At 41.7% G+C, this 22988-nt stretch overlaps 1 protein-coding gene across 39 annotated transcripts in view; it reads right to left on the bottom strand.

Moving 5' to 3' along the window:
* LOC115597081 (neurexin-1a) overlaps positions 1–22735 on the bottom strand; it is a 276475-nt gene extending 253740 nt beyond the window's left edge. For 20 of the 39 annotated variants that reach the window (XM_030442695.1, XM_030442723.1, XM_030442741.1 and 17 more), the window contains exons 1-2: positions 22303–22734; positions 19143–20497 (exon numbers count right to left, since the gene is read on the bottom strand). In XM_030442695.1, the coding sequence (XP_030298555.1) occupies positions 19143–19854 (712 nt within the window). In that variant the 5' untranslated portion in view covers positions 19855–20497; positions 22303–22734. The other 19 variants (XM_030442701.1, XM_030442706.1, XM_030442725.1 and 16 more) reach the window with 5 other exon arrangements.
* Positions 22736–22988: the final 253 nt, after the last annotated feature.

Genomic DNA, 22988 nt, shown 5'->3' with positions numbered 1-22988 from the left:
TTCTTCCTGATGCATTCTCTGTAAATCTTTTATTTATTTGAGTTTTTCTCTTTTTTTCTAAACATGATGGACTGTAACTCTTGGCATCATCAACTATTTAATTCAACAGACTCAACGGAATCTGTGTGCAGCGTTTTCTGCTCTGTAAATGAAAAGCTGTTCTATGTGATGAAATGCACCGCAAGAGAAAATAACCTAAATAAATAGAGTTGGCTGTGGTATAGCAATGCCTCTAAGGTTTCAGAGCAGGGCCGCGGGGGTCTCGTGACTGCAGCTATTTTCAGGTGATTTGGTCACAGCACTGAAAGTGAGCCTGTGTTGGCGAGGAGATTGCCTCCCAAATGAAATTGTCCTAACAGTAAGTCCTGGCAATCAAAGTGAGGTTTTGTGGAGGTGAGAGAAAACGCTATGTAAAATATGTTGCTCTAATGCGGGAGGCAGAGAGGAGAATTACACGTTGGTCGAGTAATAGCAAACAGGTGAGGTAAACATCATGCGCTCAGAGTGGGGAAATAAATTGGTTTGACAAAATGACGTGACTGGAAACATGCAAAACCAATGGAATGAGTGTGTGAGGGCCCCACTGCCTACAAAAAGAACAAAATATAGTCAGTCAGCAGTTCTAGTCATCATTGAGTGCCTACAATTCACCTGAAGACTGATCCCATATTTATTATTTGTGAAAATCATGATAGTAGAAATACACAAATGGTATCAAATGACAAAAAAGAACTCGATGATAGTACATTAGTTTGAAATGTTCAATAAAACAATCATGATCTGACATCACAGAGACAGTAGCATGCAATGTCTAATCAATGTTTAAAAAAAAAACAAAAGAAAAAAGAAAACAAAAAAAATGATCCTGTAATCAATACAGTTACTGTAACCATGCGGCCAAGTCGGGCACAGGAGCCCAGATTTCCGCTACAAAATGAACTCCTACCTCTTTAAAATGGTTTCTTGCCCAGATTCAAGCGATTGTTTGACCCAGAACTTACCATCACCACTGGTTCCCCTTCCACTCAGACACCATGCACAAAAAATCAATCCAAAAATCATCATTTTGTGAACAAATTACACGGCAATAAAACACGCCAATAAAACAGTGCTAATTTGGTGCAGAATTTTAGTTTTACATAATTTTTGCAATGTGAAATACTAGTATCAATTGAAACAGTACCTCATTATCCAAGCCCCTGAGGAACAGAGGCTATTCAGGATAGGTTTATCTTTTTTGAAGTAAAAAGAGAACCGAATCAAATTTCACTTTCAAAAAAAGAAAAGGAAATGAAATCTGCACACAAACTCATGCAAATCTGATTTCAGATCAATTGAATTGTGTGCAGCTTTCATGAGGATCATGTTTCCTAATTTTAACAGCTTGGACAGCAGATAAATGAGATTCTACTGTGGTGGAGGAAACTAAAAGGAGCTCTTTGTTCACAAAAAGTTAGCTTGATGATGAGAAGCACACAGCTGAGAAAGCATTCTGACGAGGCAAGCATGAAGCTGGCAGTTGCAGAGTGACCACATGGGAAGAGAAGAAAAGTAAAAGAAGCAAGACCATTTGCTGATGTCCAGACCCCAAAGACTGACGTGGTTTTCGCCACAGTAACCTAATTATCTTCACACAGCATTTCAATACAACCGGTCGGCTGTTTAAGTGGACAATCTTGATAGCTTGTTATAGATTGTTTAAAGGTTATTGTGCTATATATAAGTGATTCCCTTCCTCTAAGTATTGATCACAACAGAATTCAAATCTGATTCAGAAAAACAATAATAACATTAACATTACAGTAACATTTACAGTATTGTTTAAAGGAGACATATTATGCTCATTTTCAAGTTCATAATTTATGTTGGGTTACTACTAGAGTAGGTTTACATGCTCAAATTTCAAATAACACATCAGCTTTCTCACTGTGAGTAGCAAGTTGTGTCTGTCTTTAAGGCAACGAAACACCCAGTCTTTTCTGATTGGTCGGCTCGCGCACGCCTGAGCAAGCACCTCTAACAACAACAGAGCCGCTGTGCTAAATCAATTCTCACGTGACAAACTGGCCACCAGGCATAAATGATGCAAATGTGTGACATGGTGACGTTACGTGATGTCACGAAGTAATGGAATTAAAAAGTGGGACGAGGCGTTTCAGGAGCAGTGTTGTCTGTGGGAGAGGGGAGCTTCTGTTGGTGCTGTCAACTGCCAACTGAATCTTTTACATGCACAAGAACATCTATAAAACTCTGAAGGAAAGGAAACTAGCACCAAAGCATAAAGTGTCTCCTTTAAGTACATCTTGAGCTGCGTGCAGTATGTTGTGACTTTATTGCATCTTCCTTTACATTAAGAGAGATCTACACACAGTTTTCATATTACATATAAAACACTGAATATATCTGCTCAGAGAATGTGATTTGATAAAGGCTTACACAACCAACCATTTATGCAAATTGTGTCCGGTAGTGTGCGTAATTCTTTTTCGCAATTCTTCAGTGGCCGTACTACGACACCCGGTTTCATTTGGTAGTGCTGTGAAGAAAAGAAGCTTTCCGCTAACAGCAGTATCACCTGACAGGGACCATTAAAACAAGCCCCCTATCACACACACACACACACACACACACACACACACTTTCGTTCACAAATGTACCCAGCTGGTTACATCCTAATCCAGAGACGTAAATCCATTTAATCCCCTTGACAAAGTGATCCCAGTGCTATTGTGCTGGTAACACTACACCAAAATGCACTCAACTGTCTATCAGACGATCTGCATCCCTGATGGTCTTGTGCTGTCGATCACTGTGTATGGGGTCGCGTGGAAAATAATTACATTGCTGTTCAAAACGATTCCTCACTGACCGGAGCATCTGGCGCGCGACAAGAGTAGAACAAATCAAACATGGTAAATAATATATATAAATCGATTTATCCTTCCCATTTTATTTTGTCTGCTGGCATGATTCTGGCACCCTGACGCTCCGACTGCTAACTCAGAACTGTGACAACTGATTAACGGCGAAGTGACAGTGCGTAAGAAAGCCAGACTTGCAGCGCTCGCTCCGCTGTTTCTAAACCGCACGGGCTACCATCAGCCAGCTCGGCAAAATGTCATCAGGAAGTCCCCTTGTCTGAATGTGGTCGGCTGAAGAGACGCGGCGAGAGCTGCGAGGGGGGTTCGGGGTGACGCTTCATTTCACATGGAGGAACATGTGTCACATCCACTAGACACAACATCCTGCAAGAGATATAATTCCTTTTTCTTTCCCATTTGACGATTTTTTTTAGAACATCCCGTCCGCCTGAATCAACTTTGGTCCTCCACTCTTAATGTCATCGGCATTGCAGTGCTTTGTGTTTGTTGGAATTCTCTCCGTCTCCATTATTGCCTTGCTTCAGCTGGATGCACAGTAAGACTTCTGAATTCATGAGGTGTTTATCTAAGCTGAGTGTGTTAAAGTGTTAAATTGCTCTATATTCCAACAGTTATACGGCATTTGTTTGGTCAGTTCATGTGTCTCTCCTCCCCCTGCCCATAAAGTCAGAAGGGAAATACCTTATTTCTGGTACCCCTGCCCACTTTATCCAATCAGGACAGAGGACGCAGCTATGTCAGGCCGTTACTGCTGAACCATATAGAATTACATTGAGCCAAATCATATGGGGCACAAATGTGTGCTGTCTCTGCATGCCTGTTCTCCATGATGTTTTGACCCTAAAGTAGATTTCACACAGAATCATGCAGCTTTGGGCTTTTAAAAATGATGGATATCATTTTCAGCAGCATAGCCCCCTAACCAGTTTGAATTCCGGCTGCTGCTTTTTTCTCACCCACGCCAGGGAAATATCTAGCCCCCCCCCATTCCTCATTCAAAGACCATGTGCGATCGCGGCCGCCCTTCAATAATTACTTTCCGTTGAAGAATTATTTCTGCAGCCTGTTCTAAGAGAAGCCTAATTGTGTGTGTAATGTAGCAGCACTTAAACAAATGGCCCCAATCTCTCCGAGAAAAGTTGTGTATTTAAATACACGCGCGGATTTGAAGCTCATTTTTACCTTATACTTTTTAATAATAACTTTGACTCCAAAAACTGTATGTGCTCAGGCTCTGCATCCGTAATGGACCGCTTTCCTGCAGTCATTATTCAGGAGGCACAGCTCTTGTTTATTTTTTGGGTCCGCTCACACAGCTGTTATGCTTATTGGGTAGAACGGTCAGCCAGTAGTCGAGAGAGTCATTTTAACACGGGCCTGTGGTGTTGCATGTGAAAAGCCCAATCAATGGAATTAAACGACAAGAAATAATATGTTAAATCATTTTCAATATAATGAATTACAAAGCAAATGACACTTCGGAATGAAAGCAGTTCAATTCCATTTCAAATAGCCTCCAACTGAAGCAGTTTATCGCGCCGGCGTTGCTTTGAAAAAGTAGGTCGGCTACCACTAATATTTCATTGTGCCAAAAATGCTCAATGTTTGGACACCCCCCTTTTTAAAGGAGCTTTAGAGAAATTCGGAGGTTGGCAGCTGGCATATGGGAATAATCGCTAAGTGAAACCATGCAATGTGACTTTGGTTAACTGCCCATAACACGTTCACCAGCTCAAAGAAAAGAAGTCAGGAAGTCACTCACTGCTTCTCTGAAGCTTTAAATTGTAACTACCTTTTATTTTGCTTACAGACGGCATTTCGACTGAAAGTGTCCTCTGTGTCTCGGGTGCCTCCTCACTTTCAAACCCCTCAGTTTCAAATTTTGTAACACAGGCTTTCTGTAAACGATTTCAACCCTCAAGCACAAGCACAGACAACCTTGAGGAGGTCTTCAGGATTATTTTGAACCTTTGGAAAGCTCCCTCCAGAGTCCCAGCCCCAGACATTGTTTTATGAGTAGTTCCCCTTTTGTCGAGTAAACCTTGCTTGCCCAAAGACGCTGGAACTGCCCCTTTAAAGGTGCAATATGTAAGAATTTCAGTTGAAAACAATACAAAAAATAAACTAAAGTAAGGGTTAAGGATAAATTACAGTTTGAACATCATGACGTCTATATTTTGTTTTACCCTGGTCCAAAACTCCTGTGCGAGGTGTAAACATCCACACTCCCTTGGTGCTTCGAGCCCCCATTCTGGCCACTAGCTACACAGCTAAATGAGCTACCTAGTTAACAGCAGTTACAGTGTGCAGCAGTTTGCAGCAGTGCTGCCCCTTGTTTGTTTTTCAGTTTGATTTCAGAAGGTGGCTGATATTTATGTACTGCACTTTGTACAAAAGAAAGATCCATTCTCAAAGACACATTCATCTCTAAAATATCTCTCTAAAATCTGTCTTTTAAATTGGTTGAAATAGCGGCTTTTGTCTTATTTCCCTTTGTTTCCGCAGTGTTGTGAATCAGGGGACACTATTGTCACCACCACACATGACATAACAAAGAAGAACAGACAGCACTGAATCCCTCACCAGGCCATTAGAGCATTGAAGATTTGAAAAACCGTCGCAGGAAGGCGCTTTAAGGGAAAATGTAAAAAGCCTCGCAGCAAAGGTCAGAGCTACCAGAGGATCGATTTGTTGTTAAATTACAATTTGCAGCAAATCAAGAGTAATGAGTATAAGTGAGGGCTCATCTCTTAGTACCACAGCCTAAACTTAATGCATCTATCTACCAGAGGAGTGTTAGTGGCATTACACAGCTCACCATCCCCCTCATTATCCTCCTCAAGCAACAGCAAGAGTGGGGAGAGAGGAAACGGGCAGACTGACCAGCCACCCTGATGGAAATTGATAGCTCCCACAGCTGTGGCTGTTACTGCACATTTTCTACTCTCACCAGCTGAGTCGGTCAATGGTGCCACATGTATGCTTTCAGAACAATACACTCTTGATATCAGCTTTTAGTGAGACCACCTCACTGACACTGGAGCCTGGAAAATGGGACGGTGTCCAATAACTCCAGTAGAGCTCCCTGTTCTTGCAGAATGACAACTAGAGACTTTAAATGTCATCACAACCAAACGGCTGTTTTCTGCTTCTTGGCAGTTACTTGCGTGCGGAGAATGGAGTTTTTGTCTACTGGATCACAGATTTAAAGGAACTAGCTGGAGAAAGACGCATATTTGCTTTCTGTAGTTGGATGAATAGATTGTTGACCGCAAACTCGCAAACCTCAATTAACCTGGAAGTTGTGCATCATCGTTATTTTTGCCAATCAACAGAAGAACTCACATCTATTTTGTAACTTTCAACAGAGATGTTTTCTCTTATTTCTTGCCATTGTCACTGTTGTTGTCCAGTGTCAAACCAGTGCCAGCATTTATTTAACAGAAACCGTGACCTTTTCCTTCAAGCCAAGACCAAGAAGTTTTGTTTGTTGCTAACCAAACTGCAACTGAAAATTCAAAATATACTTTAATAAAAAATAAGAAATGAAAATAATGGGTTCACGTTGTCTTAAAGAAGTTCCGCGCAGGACAACTGACTCATCCACTCAGCCAGCACAACTTGCCGCCTACACAGAATTTGTCTTTGACTCCTTAAGGCGAACTTCTCTCCCAACCGCCAAAATGGCCTGACAAGGCAGACTACCTTTTTCCATGTAGGTGTGAAACAATAAAATTATATGAAAACAACGCGCATGCCAGTTAGTTAGCTCAGAACAAGTGCTAGGTACAGGGGGAAACAGCTACCCTTGCTCTGTCTGAAGCATGGTGACCAGATAACCATGGTTTCAAGCTGGATGTCCTGAGTCCCAACATATTGTCAAACCAGTTTTCAACTATCATTGCCAAAAAGTCCATTTCACTCATTATTACCTAACCCAGCATGAATACATAAACAATGCACACATGTCCGTATTTGAAACCAATTTGTCTGTATGTGTCAATCAATCAATGTGTTGTTTGGAATGCCGTTCCTCTCTCATGAGTAACAGGCAATCGTCACAGGCTATGACGCCTGGGGCTCATTCTGACACAAGCTGTCAGTATGTTAGTGGTTAGCTGTCTGCCGGAGATAACGTCTGTGTTTTCTGAAGAGCTCCGGGGAGGCTTAACCTGCTGCTTCTTTCGTAAAGTACTCGCCAATGAAAATGCTGCGTTCATGGTGTTAAAAGGTGCGCCCATGGTGTTAAAAGGTGCGCCCAGACAGTAATTGTCCCCCATCTTGATGAAAACACCAGGGTGTGCATGAGCACTGGGGTTGAGCGAGTAATTGGCTGAAACGAGTGTCTGACACTTCATTCATTCAAGCTTATAAAACTATTAAATATTTGTCTTACTCTTGTGATCAATACCTGCTTTCTAATAAGTAATAAAAATCAACCAATACCAATTTCAGGCTGAAATTTACGACACCTTGTTATCAAACACATTTCTGATTTAAGCCCTGCCAATTCCTAGAAAAGATAAAGATACAGATATAGATCAATTAGTTGGTTTATCAGATATAAATCCAGATACAGTGGTGTACTCGCTCATCCCTAATGAATCGATACACTTGCACATGCATGAACGTGTGGTAGACATAAGAGACCTGTTTTGTGGGTTTTTAAAAAATATGTCGACACAGGTCAAATCAAAAGATAGACGATAGATATAAATTAGTGGGCTTTAGAGATGCTGGCATGCAGATTTTATTTGCCGAGCAGTTTCCTCTTGTTTCCAGTGTTTATACTAGGCTAAGTTAAAAGGCTCACTGGCCAGTGGCAGCAGCATATACTGTATTCAACGCACAGGTATAAGAGTGGAGACAATCCTTCCGCCTCACTTGCTGAATTACAATGTTTCAAAAAATGTGAAACCTACTGACCTCAAGGAGCTGGTGAATGAAATTGTACTTTCTTTCTTTCTTTCTTTTCTAGGAGGAGGAGACAACACACGCACACACAAACAAGTGGAAACAAAATCTGTTTCCATTTTACCAATTAAATACACTCAAACAGCGTTAGTGATTTAATTAATGATATTATGCAGCTCTCAGGACAGATGGTATGCAGACAATACAGTCCAATCCATATAATTCCAAAGAGACATCCCAAACAGAGAGGATTGTGGGAGCAGATGTGCTGAAGACCCCTCACCATTCTTTTACATCTTGTGGGTTAGAATGATCCAACAGGATAATCAGTGCAGCTTATACAGTAGTTCTAATAACCTTAATCCCAGGAATGGATATATCTAGGATAGTATTAGAGATGTGAAGTCAATCTTTTTTCATTTTTTTTTGCGATGCAGTAGCTGTTAAACACTTGAGTATTAGGCCCTGGCAGGGGGGACTAAGAAATCAATCTAAACCGCAAGTTTGTAAGTACGGGCTCAGCTTATTCGTAATTTATTGTGAGGAAAAATAAAGCCTCATGTTGAAGCAATGTGTGCCAGTGTTCACCATCACCTTTTTCTAGTTGCTTAAGGAAACTGTACTTGTGGCTCTTGCTGTTGACGTGTAACAAATCCCTATCTGAAGAGCGGCTCTTCAACTAAAGTTTGAGGAAAAAAAAAAAAAGGTATTAATAAAGCACACTGAGCATTAAACACAGCTAAGCTCTGAGAACTGTTAACATTAAGCTGCATCCCTTTCCATTATAAATGACAAAAAAAGGGTCTCCGCCGAAAACGCAGCCATTGATTTGTGCCTGCTAATCTGCACTGACTGCAGTTAAAATCATGGTATTGAATTCCTAATCTGTATCAAGGGTTAAGATACAGACCATGCAAGAGGAAACACTGTCTCTATTTAGAAAAAACTCTTGAAATGTGCACAGCCTGCGCTACACCGCAGCAAAGTCTTGTTTATTTGTGCCGTTCGCAGTCACAAAGGCTTTCAAAGTCACGGGAAATGTTCCTGAAAAGTGATTTGTCTCCGCTCTATCATTAGCATGGCAGCTTTCAAATTATGGCAGTGCACTTTCGACTTGTTTTTAGTGTTTCAGACGACTCTCATGAAGGATGACACCCAACCAGCACCATCAAAGGCATTTTTATGTTCAAAGTGAAAATATCATCCACAGCCTGGAATTTAAAAGAGGCACATTTTTTTATTTATTTTCTTTTCGCCTGGAAGCAGGTTTATTCTGTGCCTTCGTAGGGGAGATCAAACCGTTCAGATTGCGTATAAAGCATCCAGCAATTATGCATCGTGAGATACCCTTCCACACAAAACATAGGTATGAATAAGGGAATCATCTACGATAAACAATAAAGAGAGATTGCAGCATTCTGGTAGGTGTCATGCATCATTTCTATAATTTATGCATCTCATAATCTCCATAAACCAGCTGAACACCCTTCAATAAGACACACAGCGTACAGCCCGGTTTAATGTGAGTGATAGCATGGACACTCGGATGTGTTTATTTGCGCTGCGGGACGAATCCCGTTAAAGGAGGAGTTCGGTGTCAAAGAATTTCACAAACACCCTTTGACAGTCGGGAGCAGTTGTATTTAAACAAGGCAGCAATCCTCCGGGAAAATCCCTCTAATCTTTTGATCCCAATATCTGTCTTTGGACTCAGAGACAGTAGTATAGTATTAATCTGCTTTTGTCTGAGTGAAGCTGCAGGAGGCTCCTAGACAGAATGACACTTTTAGAGATACGGGGGGGGGGGGGGAATGTCGTCACGTGGTGGTTTGTGCTCGTACGATGACAGACATGCCAGAAAGGGAGCGCTCATTCAGATGTAGAACCCATCCTCCTGTGACGGGCGCAGGACAGCGGTTTGATTCATGTATTCGAATATGAGGGGAAAGAACCGCTTTGTCCAAAAAATAAATCATCTTCAAAATATAGTGTTGCTTTTGAGATGTCTTTAACTGAGATTACTTTAACTGAGAACATGTTTGTTTACTTGATTCATATCAAACTTTCCCGGGGCCATTAGCAGCGCAGGAAACATAAGTGTTGAGATAAGACACAAGATATTTCCATCAACTTTGATCTTTGGCACTCGTTGATTGACACTTATGCGTTGTTAATTGCACCATCTATGTTTTACAATGAGACTCATTTTCAGTCAAATTTCCCTCAGTTCAGCTGTTTAGCAACTTGTTGTTCTTCCCTTCTCTTCTCCACTCAGTTCTTGCTCTCACTGTGTTAAGTTGGATTGTCCTGGGGGACGCGACTTGGCACAAAATGTGCAGCACTGGCTTCAGGCATAAAGACCGAATGTAAACCAAACAGAAAATTTCACTTTGAATTGATTCGCCTCTAACACATGGTGTTTGGATCCAGTCCAACGAGAGGGCCGTGCTATTTTTATCTGACCGCCCATTATTCCGAAACCCCAATACTGCGTGAAAACATCCCATGGGACCAAAAGCTCATTTGTTCAACACGAGTTTGCCTGAAAACAAATGCTCATTGCTTCGAAGGCCTATGCTCCAGTATAGATACTCTTCCTGCAGCTGTTAGGTCCTAACCCTACCTACCACCACCACCATGAACCCTAACCCTCAGGCTGGTCAATAGATACAATATATGTCATTATTGGGATATGAGACTATATGTAAGTGTTGTAATTTTCTAAACTAAGCAGACTTGTTAAAATACTTGTCTTTACCCACTTGCTCATTATATCCACATTACTGCTGCGTAATGATCAGATATCTCATTGTGTCAAGACCAAGTCATCATTTCAATAATTTTTGCAATTTTGATATCAAAGTAGGGCCTGTTTGGTCAAAACTATTGTAATATTTGGTTTTGTTGCCCGTTCTTAACATGTGTGCTTGTTGACATTCTCCAGTAGACTAGATTCAATAATTTCCATTTATGTGTCACAATGCTGTTAGATCAGCCTACATCTAATGACTTGGGTGATGGTGATTATTGTAAGTTGACTTTGGAATTTTGTCTGTTGCAGTAAAATCAACTGAAACTGAAATGTTGTTTGGTGTAAGGCCAGAAAGGTAGCCTATTAAAAGGTCCAGTGTTGGGGATTAAGGATCATAATTCTGTTTTTTTTGTATGTGTGATGACCTTAAACTAAAAGTAAATTAAGGCTGAGCCTCTTATTTCCACAGAATGCGCCATTCTGCAGCACCTAGTTTTCACAGTAGTCTGGAATGGACAAACTAAACACAGGATCTAGAGATGATGTCACATTTACGCAGCCACCATTGGGGCGGGAGAGGCGAGGGGTATTCAACTTGGTTGGAATCTGCAACCTCACAAAAGGGTTCCACTAAGTCCCACACACTGGATCTTACAGGGCAAAACTCCTGCCGATTCAGCACCATGGACAGTTACCAGGCAGTCACTGAACTGCAGAAAGAGTGTGCAAGAGAGGGACTCTGAGCAAAGGGTCATGGGTACCACTGTTGAACAAATGGGCTCATGGTCTAAAGGGACATTTTTCAGACTATTTGGACTATATAACAACAGACAGTCCTCCCATCGTTCCTTACTGGAACAGTCTGACAGTGGTCAGAGTAGCAAATTTACTGACCTTGCGTTTTGAGAGAGAGATCCTTTCTTTCATATTGTGCAACATCAGGACACATCTGGATACATTTGCTAAATTCACAACTTGTTTTGCAAAAGAGCTTCACTAGTGTAATTCATACCCAGAAAATACCACCAGAGTCTCTTGGATGCCCCTATCGCAGATAAAACACAATGAAGTGTGTCCCCCGGATACAGCTGGTGCCCTTATATCCTCCCCTGCCCCTTAAATATCGCAACTTGCACGCTGTAAAAATAATCACTAATCAGAATAATTGCTGCAGTTGATGGGACACTGGTCAGGCACGTATTGTGACATCAGACTGCTGTGAAAAATTACCAGTCCCAGTATTCAATTTGCATTATGACGTTGGCATGCCTCCTCCATATACCAAGCTGTGCTACAGCAGGTGGAGAGGCAGAGTTGTGACAAATGACGTCAAACACAACCTGCCACGTAATCAGAGGGTTTCTGAAGTCATAACGTTGTCAAATTCTACTGCCAGGACATTTTATGTGGCAATAACATTTGCACAGTTACATTAGTTTTAGATATAAACAAGTGAAGCAACCAGTATCATGAAAAATGCATGTTTTTACATCACGGGCATGTGTAAGAGTCATTGTGCTCAAGCAGCAGCCTGTAATTCAAGCCTTCAACTAAGAAACATTCGCTAATCAGACGCCTTTGCAAAATTACCCTTTTCCGGATTAGCTTTGACAGCTGATACGAGTTACTGTAACAAACATGAGCAACCTTGAGATAATCTCGAGCTGCACACAATTTTGTGAAACCGACAGAGATGGAAAGGAAAGGTTCCCAATTTGTATAAGTTTTTCTCATATCGTCATCAGCCTAAAATACAAAATATCAATGATTGAGGACTGATAGTTGTACAGCAACTCTTTTTTTCCCAGAGAATGCTGCATTATGGCACAAGTCTGTGGGGATATTGTTTTGTTCAGCTGATGCAATAATTCACATTACCAAGCTGGATGGTGCTCATGACTCAAATGTGAAAATAAGGGTGACATAATTTCACTTGCTGTATGCCACAATCATTCTTGGCACCCTGTCATCGTGCATTAGCAGCTTAGTCAAGTGGCTTAAGTTGTCTGAGCGTCTGTCCTTCGGTGGGTGACGCTGGTTTCATGGATTTCTAACTGTAACTGTACGAGGACCTCCGAGCTGCGCTCTCAGCTAGAGTCATGACATTAAAATGAATGTTTGCTGCACCCAGTCACCCAGAGTTATCCTTTAATAACAAAAATAAATGAATGCGGTACAGTCTTAGTTGAAGTCTGCCCTACTTCTTTTCTCTCTCCCTTTTTTTTTTTTTTTGTTCTGATTTATGTTTAGCTAATGTACAATGAAATCATCGTCCCATTTTATCAGGATGAAATATGGAGCTGTGCAATGCATCCATGTTACTTTCCTAATGAGAAACAAGGGGACAGATTCTGGGAACCCGGTGGCCATAGAGCGGTGCATTTAAATAATTGTTTCAACCGATCAAAGGGATTTACGTGTGTGTGTGTGTGTGTGTGTGTGTGTGTGCGTGCGTGTGTGTGTGTGTGTGTGTGTGTTTGTGTATGAGGTCGTGCAATGTGACGGTTGTGGTCATACAGGAGAGAGTTGACAGGTCTGGTGGCAAATCCTGTAATCCTTTCATCTGATCAAAGTACTACAACAGCTTTTAAATGATTTAATGGAAAGGTACATTTTAAACTTCACAGCATGGGGGGGGGGTGGGGGCGGGGGGAGGTTGAATCAATGTATGGGCATTAGGTAATATTATGAGATTGCGTTTCTAGTTTCCTACAATTACACGTGATCTCTACCTGATTCAAACTGGGCTAAGTCCATTTATGTGAGCGTGGACACTAGCTGCAATCTCTATTCAAAATGAATGGCATGATAACATTTTCTTCCCCGCACGGCCATTTGCAGCAGCCGGCGTTGTTGCCTGTCTCCTCGGTGCAAGTCAAGATGGTGAGACAGAAGCAAAACCACATTACCTTGGGATGGAAAAAAGAAATCTCTGCACTTGCTAGAATACTGAATTAGCTGGCAAAAGGTGCAATTTGGTGGATGCTCTCATCCAAAGTGACTTAAGGCACCGTGAGTTCATGCAATTTCAGCATGGATGGCTCTGCGGGGAATTGAATCTCTATGTCTCGCAATGTTAGTGCCATGCTGAAATGAGCTTTAAAGAGCACCCAGTCTTTCGTCATCGCAGGCAGCAATACCAAGTCTTATGTGGCCTGGTGTCAAACATACATGTCGTGACGATAACAAACGTGTCTACAGTTCATTAAGAGTTCAGCGTGAACGGCGGTTTGCGTCAAACGAATGACGTGTGTTGAGAAATCTCGTTGATAACTCAGAGCAGTCCCTCTTTTTTAGTTATTTCGACTTAGGAGGCGAGGAGAACAGGTTTTGTGCTTTTTCCTCTTGCTTTTTTCAAGCAGAAGTGCGTGATACACCGCAGAAACATCCACTTCTTTGGATGTGAACTGGTCTCTCAGCTGTCATTTTTTATCCAAGCATAATTTGGCAATTTCCAAAGCCCCTAATGTGAAATACTTGCTCTAGTTAGATTTAAAGCTGCATCAATCAGTGTTTTTAAATTGACGATTCGTCAAGTGACTACATGGAATGCGAGTGTGAGTTTTTTTAATCCAACCAATATATCAGTTGTTCTACTAACACTGTCTATTGCATTATTGGTTGAAATTGACCTATTACAGATATATCTGGCTTATATGTTTTGTCTGATGTTGTATGAAAACTTTATGTTTTTAGAAAATATAAGGCAGAAAAGATGCTTGGGGTACTAAATAATTATTACATACCCAATGAAGTTTACTGTTTCACTGCACTGATATCATTTTGGACAATATTTATTGCTAAACTGTGAAATATCTTGCCACTGGTACAATTCTTTGACACGAGTGCCACATTTCAGGGATCATTGCAAAAAATTGGGGGGATGTTGGGCGATACTTAGATATTAGAATTTAATATCTAAGTGGTCTCTATTTTTCACGGTTACGTTCACAGCCTTAGTACAGTGTCGTCACTTTCTTCAACCCCATTGCTATTACATTCAGAGGCAGCTGCTATCAGGAGAAAAAACACTCGTACACTCCAACATTAGCAAATAGCTGGTGAACCGAGAGAGGCGAAAGAAGCAGACCTTCTTCAAAACTATTGGACACAGTATGAACGCTATAAAAACAAGAGTCAGGGATATTCCCATTTTTATTCCACACATTCTTCTTCCTTTTAAAAACCTGGCCCCTCAACTACCCACAATGCCATGCAATGCCAATGAGTGACATCACTGGAGGCAATTTAGAGACTATATGCAGTCTCATCTGGAGCAATAAAAGGCTTTATATTAGATTTTTCACATAAGAGGTTGTACTCTTCAAGACCTATGCACACACTTTGATGTGTAAAATTTGCAGCGTTACCCTTTAGTGAAGGGGAATGCACAGGCATGTCACTGGAATATGATGCGTTTTCAACACTCATCACTTGATACGCTGCCCCAATATAGTGACAAAAAGTCAACGAATGCTCTTAGTCTAAAGAAAAAACTGCAGCGCCACCAGGCATTTCAGGCTAATCAGCAAATATGGAGGACACATTTAGATGATGTCACACTGTAACTGTAACACTCTGCCTCTTGAAAACTCCCAAACCTCAGAAACAAAACCTTATTGAACAGAGGCAGCGGGTTAGAGAACAGTGTCACTCCGAGTGCCTGCTCGTATGTTTTGCGTAATTCCATCGGGCAGAGCAGGAGCATGGCTGAGAGAGAGCTTTCAGTCCCACACCGTGTTTGAGGCTGTCTGGGGTGACGGCAGCAGACATCTCTGCTGACATATTGCCTGTTTGTCTTTGATGCTACTGCTGCGTAATCTAACAAATCAACTGACTTCAGTTTTGTAACCGGCGGGTTCCTCTTCTGCAGTTTTGCCGCGGTAATTCAGGCAAGATATAAATAACAAGCGAGGGGATGTACGGCTGTCAGTACGCACCTCCAGGATGAGTTTTAGAATGTGCTCCCTTTTCTGAGAGTCTTGTCACCCACCATCTTGAAAACTTGCGAAATGAGTTCTCCGTTGAAGAAAAAGTGACTCCCGTGTCACTGTCACTGCGAAACTGGGAGGAACAGTCGTTTCTTTTTTGAAAGACACACTTCCTTTTTTCATGAATAAATTAGTTTGTTTCCTGAGATGTGTTTACTAGAACATCACAAGGAATCCACCCAATCAACCTCCGAGTCGCTAACCCCAGTTCATGGAAAGCGATTACCGAAGAGTCTCACAAGGTTTTTCTTTTTCGTTTTTTTACAGTAGCTTTCATCCTCATGACTTTAATGGATCGTGTCACCATTTGCCACGGTGTATATTCATTACAAGGGCCTCTTCAAACAATAAGCGCTCATCCTCCACGCAGCGCAAGGATGATATCTTTTACATCATTCATCTTAACACCGCAGCAACGCAACCAATTAGTACTTAGTGGCCATAAAAAAACATTAACATCAGCCGGCACCCTGGTGAGAAAAATTGTGACCATTTCCCACGATTACGAATGACGCACACGCACACCCACAAACACGTACACGAAGCACACATTTGTAATGATTATGTAATTTAGAGCCTTCCGCGTACAAAACCCTGAAAACTGAAATAATTAAAGCAACATTATGTAACTTTTTGAGCTTCAGAGTCATTCTGATGGTACAGTGTGTTGTAACAGAGGAATGGTGACTTCTTCCCCTTTTATCACTTGTTTCTGCACTATGTGACTTTAGTGACAGGGTAGGATCACAGCATGTTTACTTCAACATGTTTTCAACACATAATATTAAGACATAATTAGTTTTGTATATAGTTAGCACCGACATAACATCTAATAAACTGATACAGACCTGGGATTTGTATTTACGACATGTTTTTGCACTCAGAAACTGTAGGGGGTGCCAAATCACAAAAAAATCCAATTTCTACATAATGTTGCTTTAAATTTAAATTAACTTAATTTAAGGTATTAAGGGGAGTGATTAGTTGAACCCCACCCCCCTTTTTTTAATTCATTAAACATCTATTAAAACCATTTTTTTTGTTGTTTTAACAGTATTCAAATGTTTTTGTTTACAATTATTTTTAAAAGGATTTTACAGATTATGTCATTAATGTCTCTTTGCCTGTTTAACCCTCTTCCAGTATTGTTAAATAATCAGTACATTGTAAAATCTGACAAAAGTGACCTGACTTAACAGAAATCAAGTATTACCTCAAAATTACCAGTCAAAATAGTCTGACCATTTTAAGTAGGTAAAACTTGTCAGCTCCTACCACTTAAATTGAATAGTCTACTTTACTTAGTTGTTCTGAGGTTATATGTTAAATTTACAGTGAAGCATCATGAATACTCAGAGTTTATGAGGCTTATTCTATTTGTCCTTAATTACTCTGGAGTCATACTGATCTCACATTTTGAGATGAATATGACCCAGCTCATCTCAGGCAAATAATATTAAGTTGAACTTTGGAAATTAGTCTTTAGCAATTTAAGTAAGAAGCCAGAACACTGAGTCATGCATTACAATTGTATTGTAACATGTGAGAATCAATATGCCCAATGGTCAGACTGTCTGTTGAGGATCTAAGACCAAATCTCTGGTCAAAAACAGTATTTGCATATTAACATGTTCAAATACCAACATCAACAACAAATATGCATTATGTATTAAAAGGTACACCTGTCATCAGGCTAAATTTTGCATATAATAGAAAAAACAATGACTGCTATGAAATTAGAGGAGGATGCTTTGTGATTAACAACACAAGATTCTTCTAAAAAGATTGAGACATTTTTCTTGTCATCCACTTAGAGGAAAGGGGCCACTCGTACCTCATAACAAACTCTAAAATCTGGGGGCAATAATGCAATGTAATAATGTCATATATCAAACTGATCTCTCATGTTGAACACTGGTTTTTAAAGTATTTTAAAGTCAGTGCCCAGCCTGGAGAGAGGGGCTGTTAAACAGGCTTGTCCAATTAATTTCTGACTCAGACATTGTTATTTATTTTTTATTTTTTTGTATGTGCTGAAATGTAATTTACATAACATCCAAAATGTAACAGAGCAAGTAAGTGAAATGAATTACAATAGAACGGTGCAAGACGTGTGATTAAGCAGAAGTCTGTTCAGAGAGCCTGCACTTGAAAAGAGCGAGAGAAAGAGAACAATGGCACCGTTTGGGTGGCACGTCCAAGAATATTTACAGCTAGAGTTCATTTTTGATCTAGATTTATTCAGGGTGCCTTGATGGCAGTGCGGCCTCCTACTTCTCGCTGATGTGCAGTGGTTTGAATAAACAAATACTAAATGCTGCCCAACACTGAAAAGCCTGTTAGTGAACTACAGCAACAATCATTCAGTCTGTCACTGCATGAGGTTAGTAAAAAGACCCTTTGCCTTCTCCCGCTGTGGGAACGCCGTCAACAAAACCTTAAAAACAGCAGAAAATAAAAACACAGCCAGCGCAGCATGTAGAGGACATTTTAATTAGTAGTATTACATATTTGCCTCGACGACTAATGGCCATCAGATGGGAATATCTTATGCTGCGGTAGTAAGTTGCCCGGCGCTGGCCTAATGAGCTTATTGTTAATAAAAGATTTATGTGCTTGAATGACGATACATGAGCTTATGAAACGGAATGTAGATTTTGACCCATATAGTAGCCTGCGTGTTAAAATGAGCCTCGGAGTCCATCCGAAATTTGTATAAACTTTTTAAAAATAGATTTGGAAGAAAAACAAAACAACAACACTCTCACCCCTCCCCCACAGGCCTGACCGACAAACCTGCTCCTACCCACAGCGGCAGTAAACCGCCGACCTCTGGGACGCTCTGCACTATAAACCGTGAACAGTTTCATTAGAAACGACACTGAGGATGAGAGCTAAAGATTACCCTGATATAAGGATGATGTTGAAGACAGGGTGACACTATTCTCACTACCTCCAAGAGCCCTGTGTTCTCTTTGCGTATTGACTGGCTGTGTCTCCTGCATTGCACAGAATCGGTTTTCTTTTGTATCTGTTTGAATTTTAAAAGGACTTGGAAGCGACGCAAAATTGATTGATCACAATTCAAGATGTAAGTATCAACGTGTTTATAGGCATAGTGTTATTAACTGGCTTACGTAAAACTCTCCCAGGTAATATCTCGGTGAAATTCCATTTCCAAACATAAGAACCTGTTAAGCCCTTTTCATACTGTGTGACACCAATGAAGTCATTCATGTTTACGCCATCTGTCTCCTAGATGTTTACTCCTGCTCTTGCGTTCAAGCTAAGCCATTGGAAATGTTTCATAGGTCAACCAATCCCTGCGGACCTGTTTGATATGAAGGGAAGACACCTTTGGGGATGGAGAACACCTGCACGTAATGCTAATGAGGCCTTGCAGGAGACGCGTTCAGAACAAACAAACTGTTTGGCAGATCAATGGCACACATTCGACGACTAAGACAAACATATGGCTTCAGTCAAGTAGAGGAAGGGAATGCGCTACTTAATGGCTGATGGGGGACTTGAATTTGTTTAATTCAGTCCACGCATGACAGGTTGTACCGACTGTACGGTCTAAACTCAATTCAGATGTCTTACCTTCACTGCAGTCCTTTCCTTGGAACCCCGTCTGAGAACAGTCACATGTCGGCTCGTTGTTAATTAAACTGCAGACTCCTCCGTTTAAGCACATGTTGGCTGTTCCACAGAGGTCCTTTAAGACCCCGTCGCTGTCGATCATTTCAGATTCCGTGTTGTTGACCTTTATGTCTGTTATCCATCCAGGGAAAGGCAGCTGATCCTTGACCACAGCCGACGTCAGTCGTAACGCCACGGATCGTAATTCCGGTGGTATTCCACCAACAAACAAATGGCTGAAAACAGTCATATCCCGTCTTTTGGACTTCACCTCGACCCATTTCGTCTCACCGTCCACAATCAGGGTTGTGTTCTTAAAGTTTCTCCTTATCGTGACTGCGTGCCATTGGCTGTCATTGACCGCTGTGTCGGACACGACGGTTGCAGGCTCGGCACAGAAGATCGAGAAACGCAGGCTGAGTTTACCGTTCAGTATGAGAAGTTCTAGAAAGTCGCAGAATCCCTCGTCGTCGAAGTAAACTAGCAGCCCGTGGGAGCTCTTCGTCTTCATGTTAAAGCTCATCTCGCTCTCGCAGCATGCATTCCACACCGGAAATCGGGCCCACTGTCCCTCAGCACCTGTGAACTCTAGACAAGTGCCGATTTCTGCAAAGCAACAAATGAGCAGCCCAACCCATATGATATGGGCACCATGTGGCTTTTGTAAAACCATTGTGTGATCACAGGTTCTGTGTGGGTGGATAGGGACTTATAGGGCTGAATTTATTTATAAGAAGCTTTGATGAAGCAAGAAAGACTTCAAGAGGGTAGACTGGCATATAACTGACTGTCTACAAGGATAAACAAGTGTGAACTGATGCATTGTAAGAAATAGGATTAAATGTTAGAATGTTTTTGCATAGCAATAGGCTTGGCCAACACTTAGTTCCTGGAGCAAATACCATTACCTCACGCTGTCCAGGCAACTGGCCAAACCTCTCACTGTTGGCGCCAAAATAGTTTGAACTGTTTAAAGGTCCTCTCTGCCATGGCTATTTAGAGCAAAGTGACAGGGATTCAAATATCCATTGGGCACACTCGGTCTAATTTATGTAATTATGGAACAGTCCCTTCTGGTGCCAGTTAGAGTGTGCACGGTTTCACTTGAGTTGAAATGGCAGCTTTAATCTTCATGTTCATGCCAACATTCTTTGGCGGGTAACTGGAAGCCTTTGCTCGGGGCTTTTCACCCTGCATCCTCTGTGGCAACGAGAAAAAACGCCATATGGAACCACGTTGGCTGATAAGCTCAGCAAAAGAAGCGGTCTGCCTGACTGTCTGTCTGTCAAGGCAGTCCCGACAGACTCCACGGCTCCCTGCAAAAAGAAAAAGCAGATTTAGTACAGTATCAGCGTTTCTTCCTCGGCGTGTCCACTTCCAGATCCACTCTTGGCCACGGCTTTGATCAAAAGTCAGAGGTATTACTATGATTAAGACAGGAGCACGGCCAATCAGGCACTTCTATCCAGAGAGGCCTTTGTTACAGCAAGCCAAATCATTAGATTAATATCAGCAGGGCTTTCCAGGAAGCAGAGCAGCACTGGACAGCATCACTGAAACCACGCATTACTTCGTCTTTGCAAGATGGAGCAAGATTGTTTTTTTGTGTGTTTTTTTCTCTCTCTGCCATGCAGCCTGTCCAGGATTACATTTAAAAAATAAGATGCACAAAAGAAAAGAAAAAAAAAAAGAACACCAGCAAATCATCACATGATCGGCTGCATCTGTATAATCGCACCCAGATGTTCCACGACCGCCTCAGTCACACCAAAGTCCACACAGCAAAAACGACAAGATTTTCAACTCACACTTAGAAACAATAAATAAATACAAATCGGACTTTTTGTCGGCTCTCAGTCGTTACAACTTCTGCACCGCGAGCAGCATTCCGACATACACGAGGCTGTCTATCCACCGGCCTGCCTGCCCTCCTCCTCCTCCTCCTGAAGACCCAACATGAAGAAAAAGTGCGTCATTTGATTCACAATGGTTGGTTTGTGTACGAGCCGACGAAACCAGCTGAGAACCCCTCCACCCCCCAAAAATGTGCTCCTCTTCATAATATCTGCCTCGTCACTATTTATTTATTTTTCTATTTTTGTTTACCCCAACACGGAGCACGGAGCCGGATCCTGCGTGTTCTTCCAAACCCAACGTGTGAAATACAAAAAAAAAGAAAAAAAAAAAAAAGAGAGAGAGAAAAAAAAACAGAAATTGAAAAATAAACAGTAACCTGGTTTTTTAAAAAATCTCCGCAATTAGTATGCGTTTCAGAGACGGCTGCACGGGCTTCATCGGCTCCACTCCGGGCACCGCACTTTAAAAAACAGCGAATGTGAGGCGTTCAAATGCTCATCATGCTTTAACTAAGACACGGGATGATCCTCGGCGAAATTCGGCGGGTTTTTTTTTGTTGTTGTTTGTTTGTGGGTTTTTTGTGGTTTTTTGTTGTCTAAGGGGCACAGATCTCATCAGGAAACATGCCCCATACCTTAACATCTTCCCCTGGATGACAGCTGCGGAGGGGCGCACTATAATCACAGCGTTGTTTAATGCCCCTTATCCGCGGCGTCTTTGCAGTCAACTATCTATATCAATGTATATTCAAATACATGCCTTGCAAAAAAAATTAAGCAGCAAAAAAAACTAAAACAAAGACGAGGTTTCTCATCACCTTTTTTACGCGTGCACCTTTACTTCTACGGGACCCTCAAGTAGTTGGCACAAGAGGATGGGGAGGCAAAAAGAAAAATGCGATTTCATGCAAAACACCGCGGGCTGAGCTCCCATAAATTACGACAGTCCATGTACTCGATCTGTTGTTTTTTTTCTTTCTTTTTTTCCCGGGTCTGTACCTCAGATCCACTCCGGCGGAAGAAAAAATAAACCTTCAGCACATCAAGATTCTGCTTTCAAGTGAATCACAGCGGCAGTGGGAGAGCGAGGTAGAGGGTGACAGGGAGGGAGAGACAGAGAGAGAGACAGAGAGGGAGAGCGAGAGAGAGAAAGAGAGAGAGACTGGTCCACTTTCACTCTAACTCCTCTATAAAAAAAAAATAAATAAATACAAAATAAAAATCTGGAGCAAATAAATAAAGAAGAAAAAATAGAATGAAATTACCTTTAAATATCCCGTCCCTGCAAAGTTTGTTTCCCAGATCGGAAGAAAAAGACTAAAAGGGGGAGATTTAGGAGCGGGTCGGGGGGGAGAGCGCTGCCGAAAATCCAGTTATCTTGGTGGAAGAGAAGGTGCAATCTGGTTTCCCTGTTGAGCTTATCCAGCGACTGTCAGGAGCCACAGACAGAGCGGATCACGTGTCTCCCAGTGATGTCTACCGGGGAGGGGCTGAATGCAGTACCTTGGACAGCGCCTCTGCCTCCGTAAGCATCCATCCGCGGACATTTATGGCACGGGGCAACTTTTTCGGAGACAAGGCTTGTAAAAACTGCGAGGATTGATTAATCGATCGCGCTAAAGAGTCCAAACGCACCGAGGCGGTCAGTGAGATGGTTTTAGGTACACTTGGAGCGCGTGGCTCGTGTCTTTACAGCGAAGTACAACAGCTGCCCCCCTCCTCCTCCTCTCCCCAATACGTGTATATTATCTCAGGGATCGATCCTGTCGGATTACAGCGGCCGATCAGAGGCACACCTACTGAAAGAAGGAGAATGAGATCAGTCATGGAGGAGCTCTCAGTTCAGGGATTATTATGGAGATCCAGCTGAATGATTAAATATTCAAGTATAGTACTTTGTTTTTATGGCATATTTATGGCGCGTCCCTAAGGAGGCTCATACTTTATTCCA

Source organism: Sparus aurata, chromosome 15, assembly GCF_900880675.1.
Source record: "Sparus aurata chromosome 15, fSpaAur1.1, whole genome shotgun sequence".
Taxonomy (NCBI): domain Eukaryota; kingdom Metazoa; phylum Chordata; class Actinopteri; order Spariformes; family Sparidae; genus Sparus; species Sparus aurata.
Note: the sequence above shows the minus strand (reverse complement) of the source record. Positions and strands in the feature narration are given on the sequence as shown.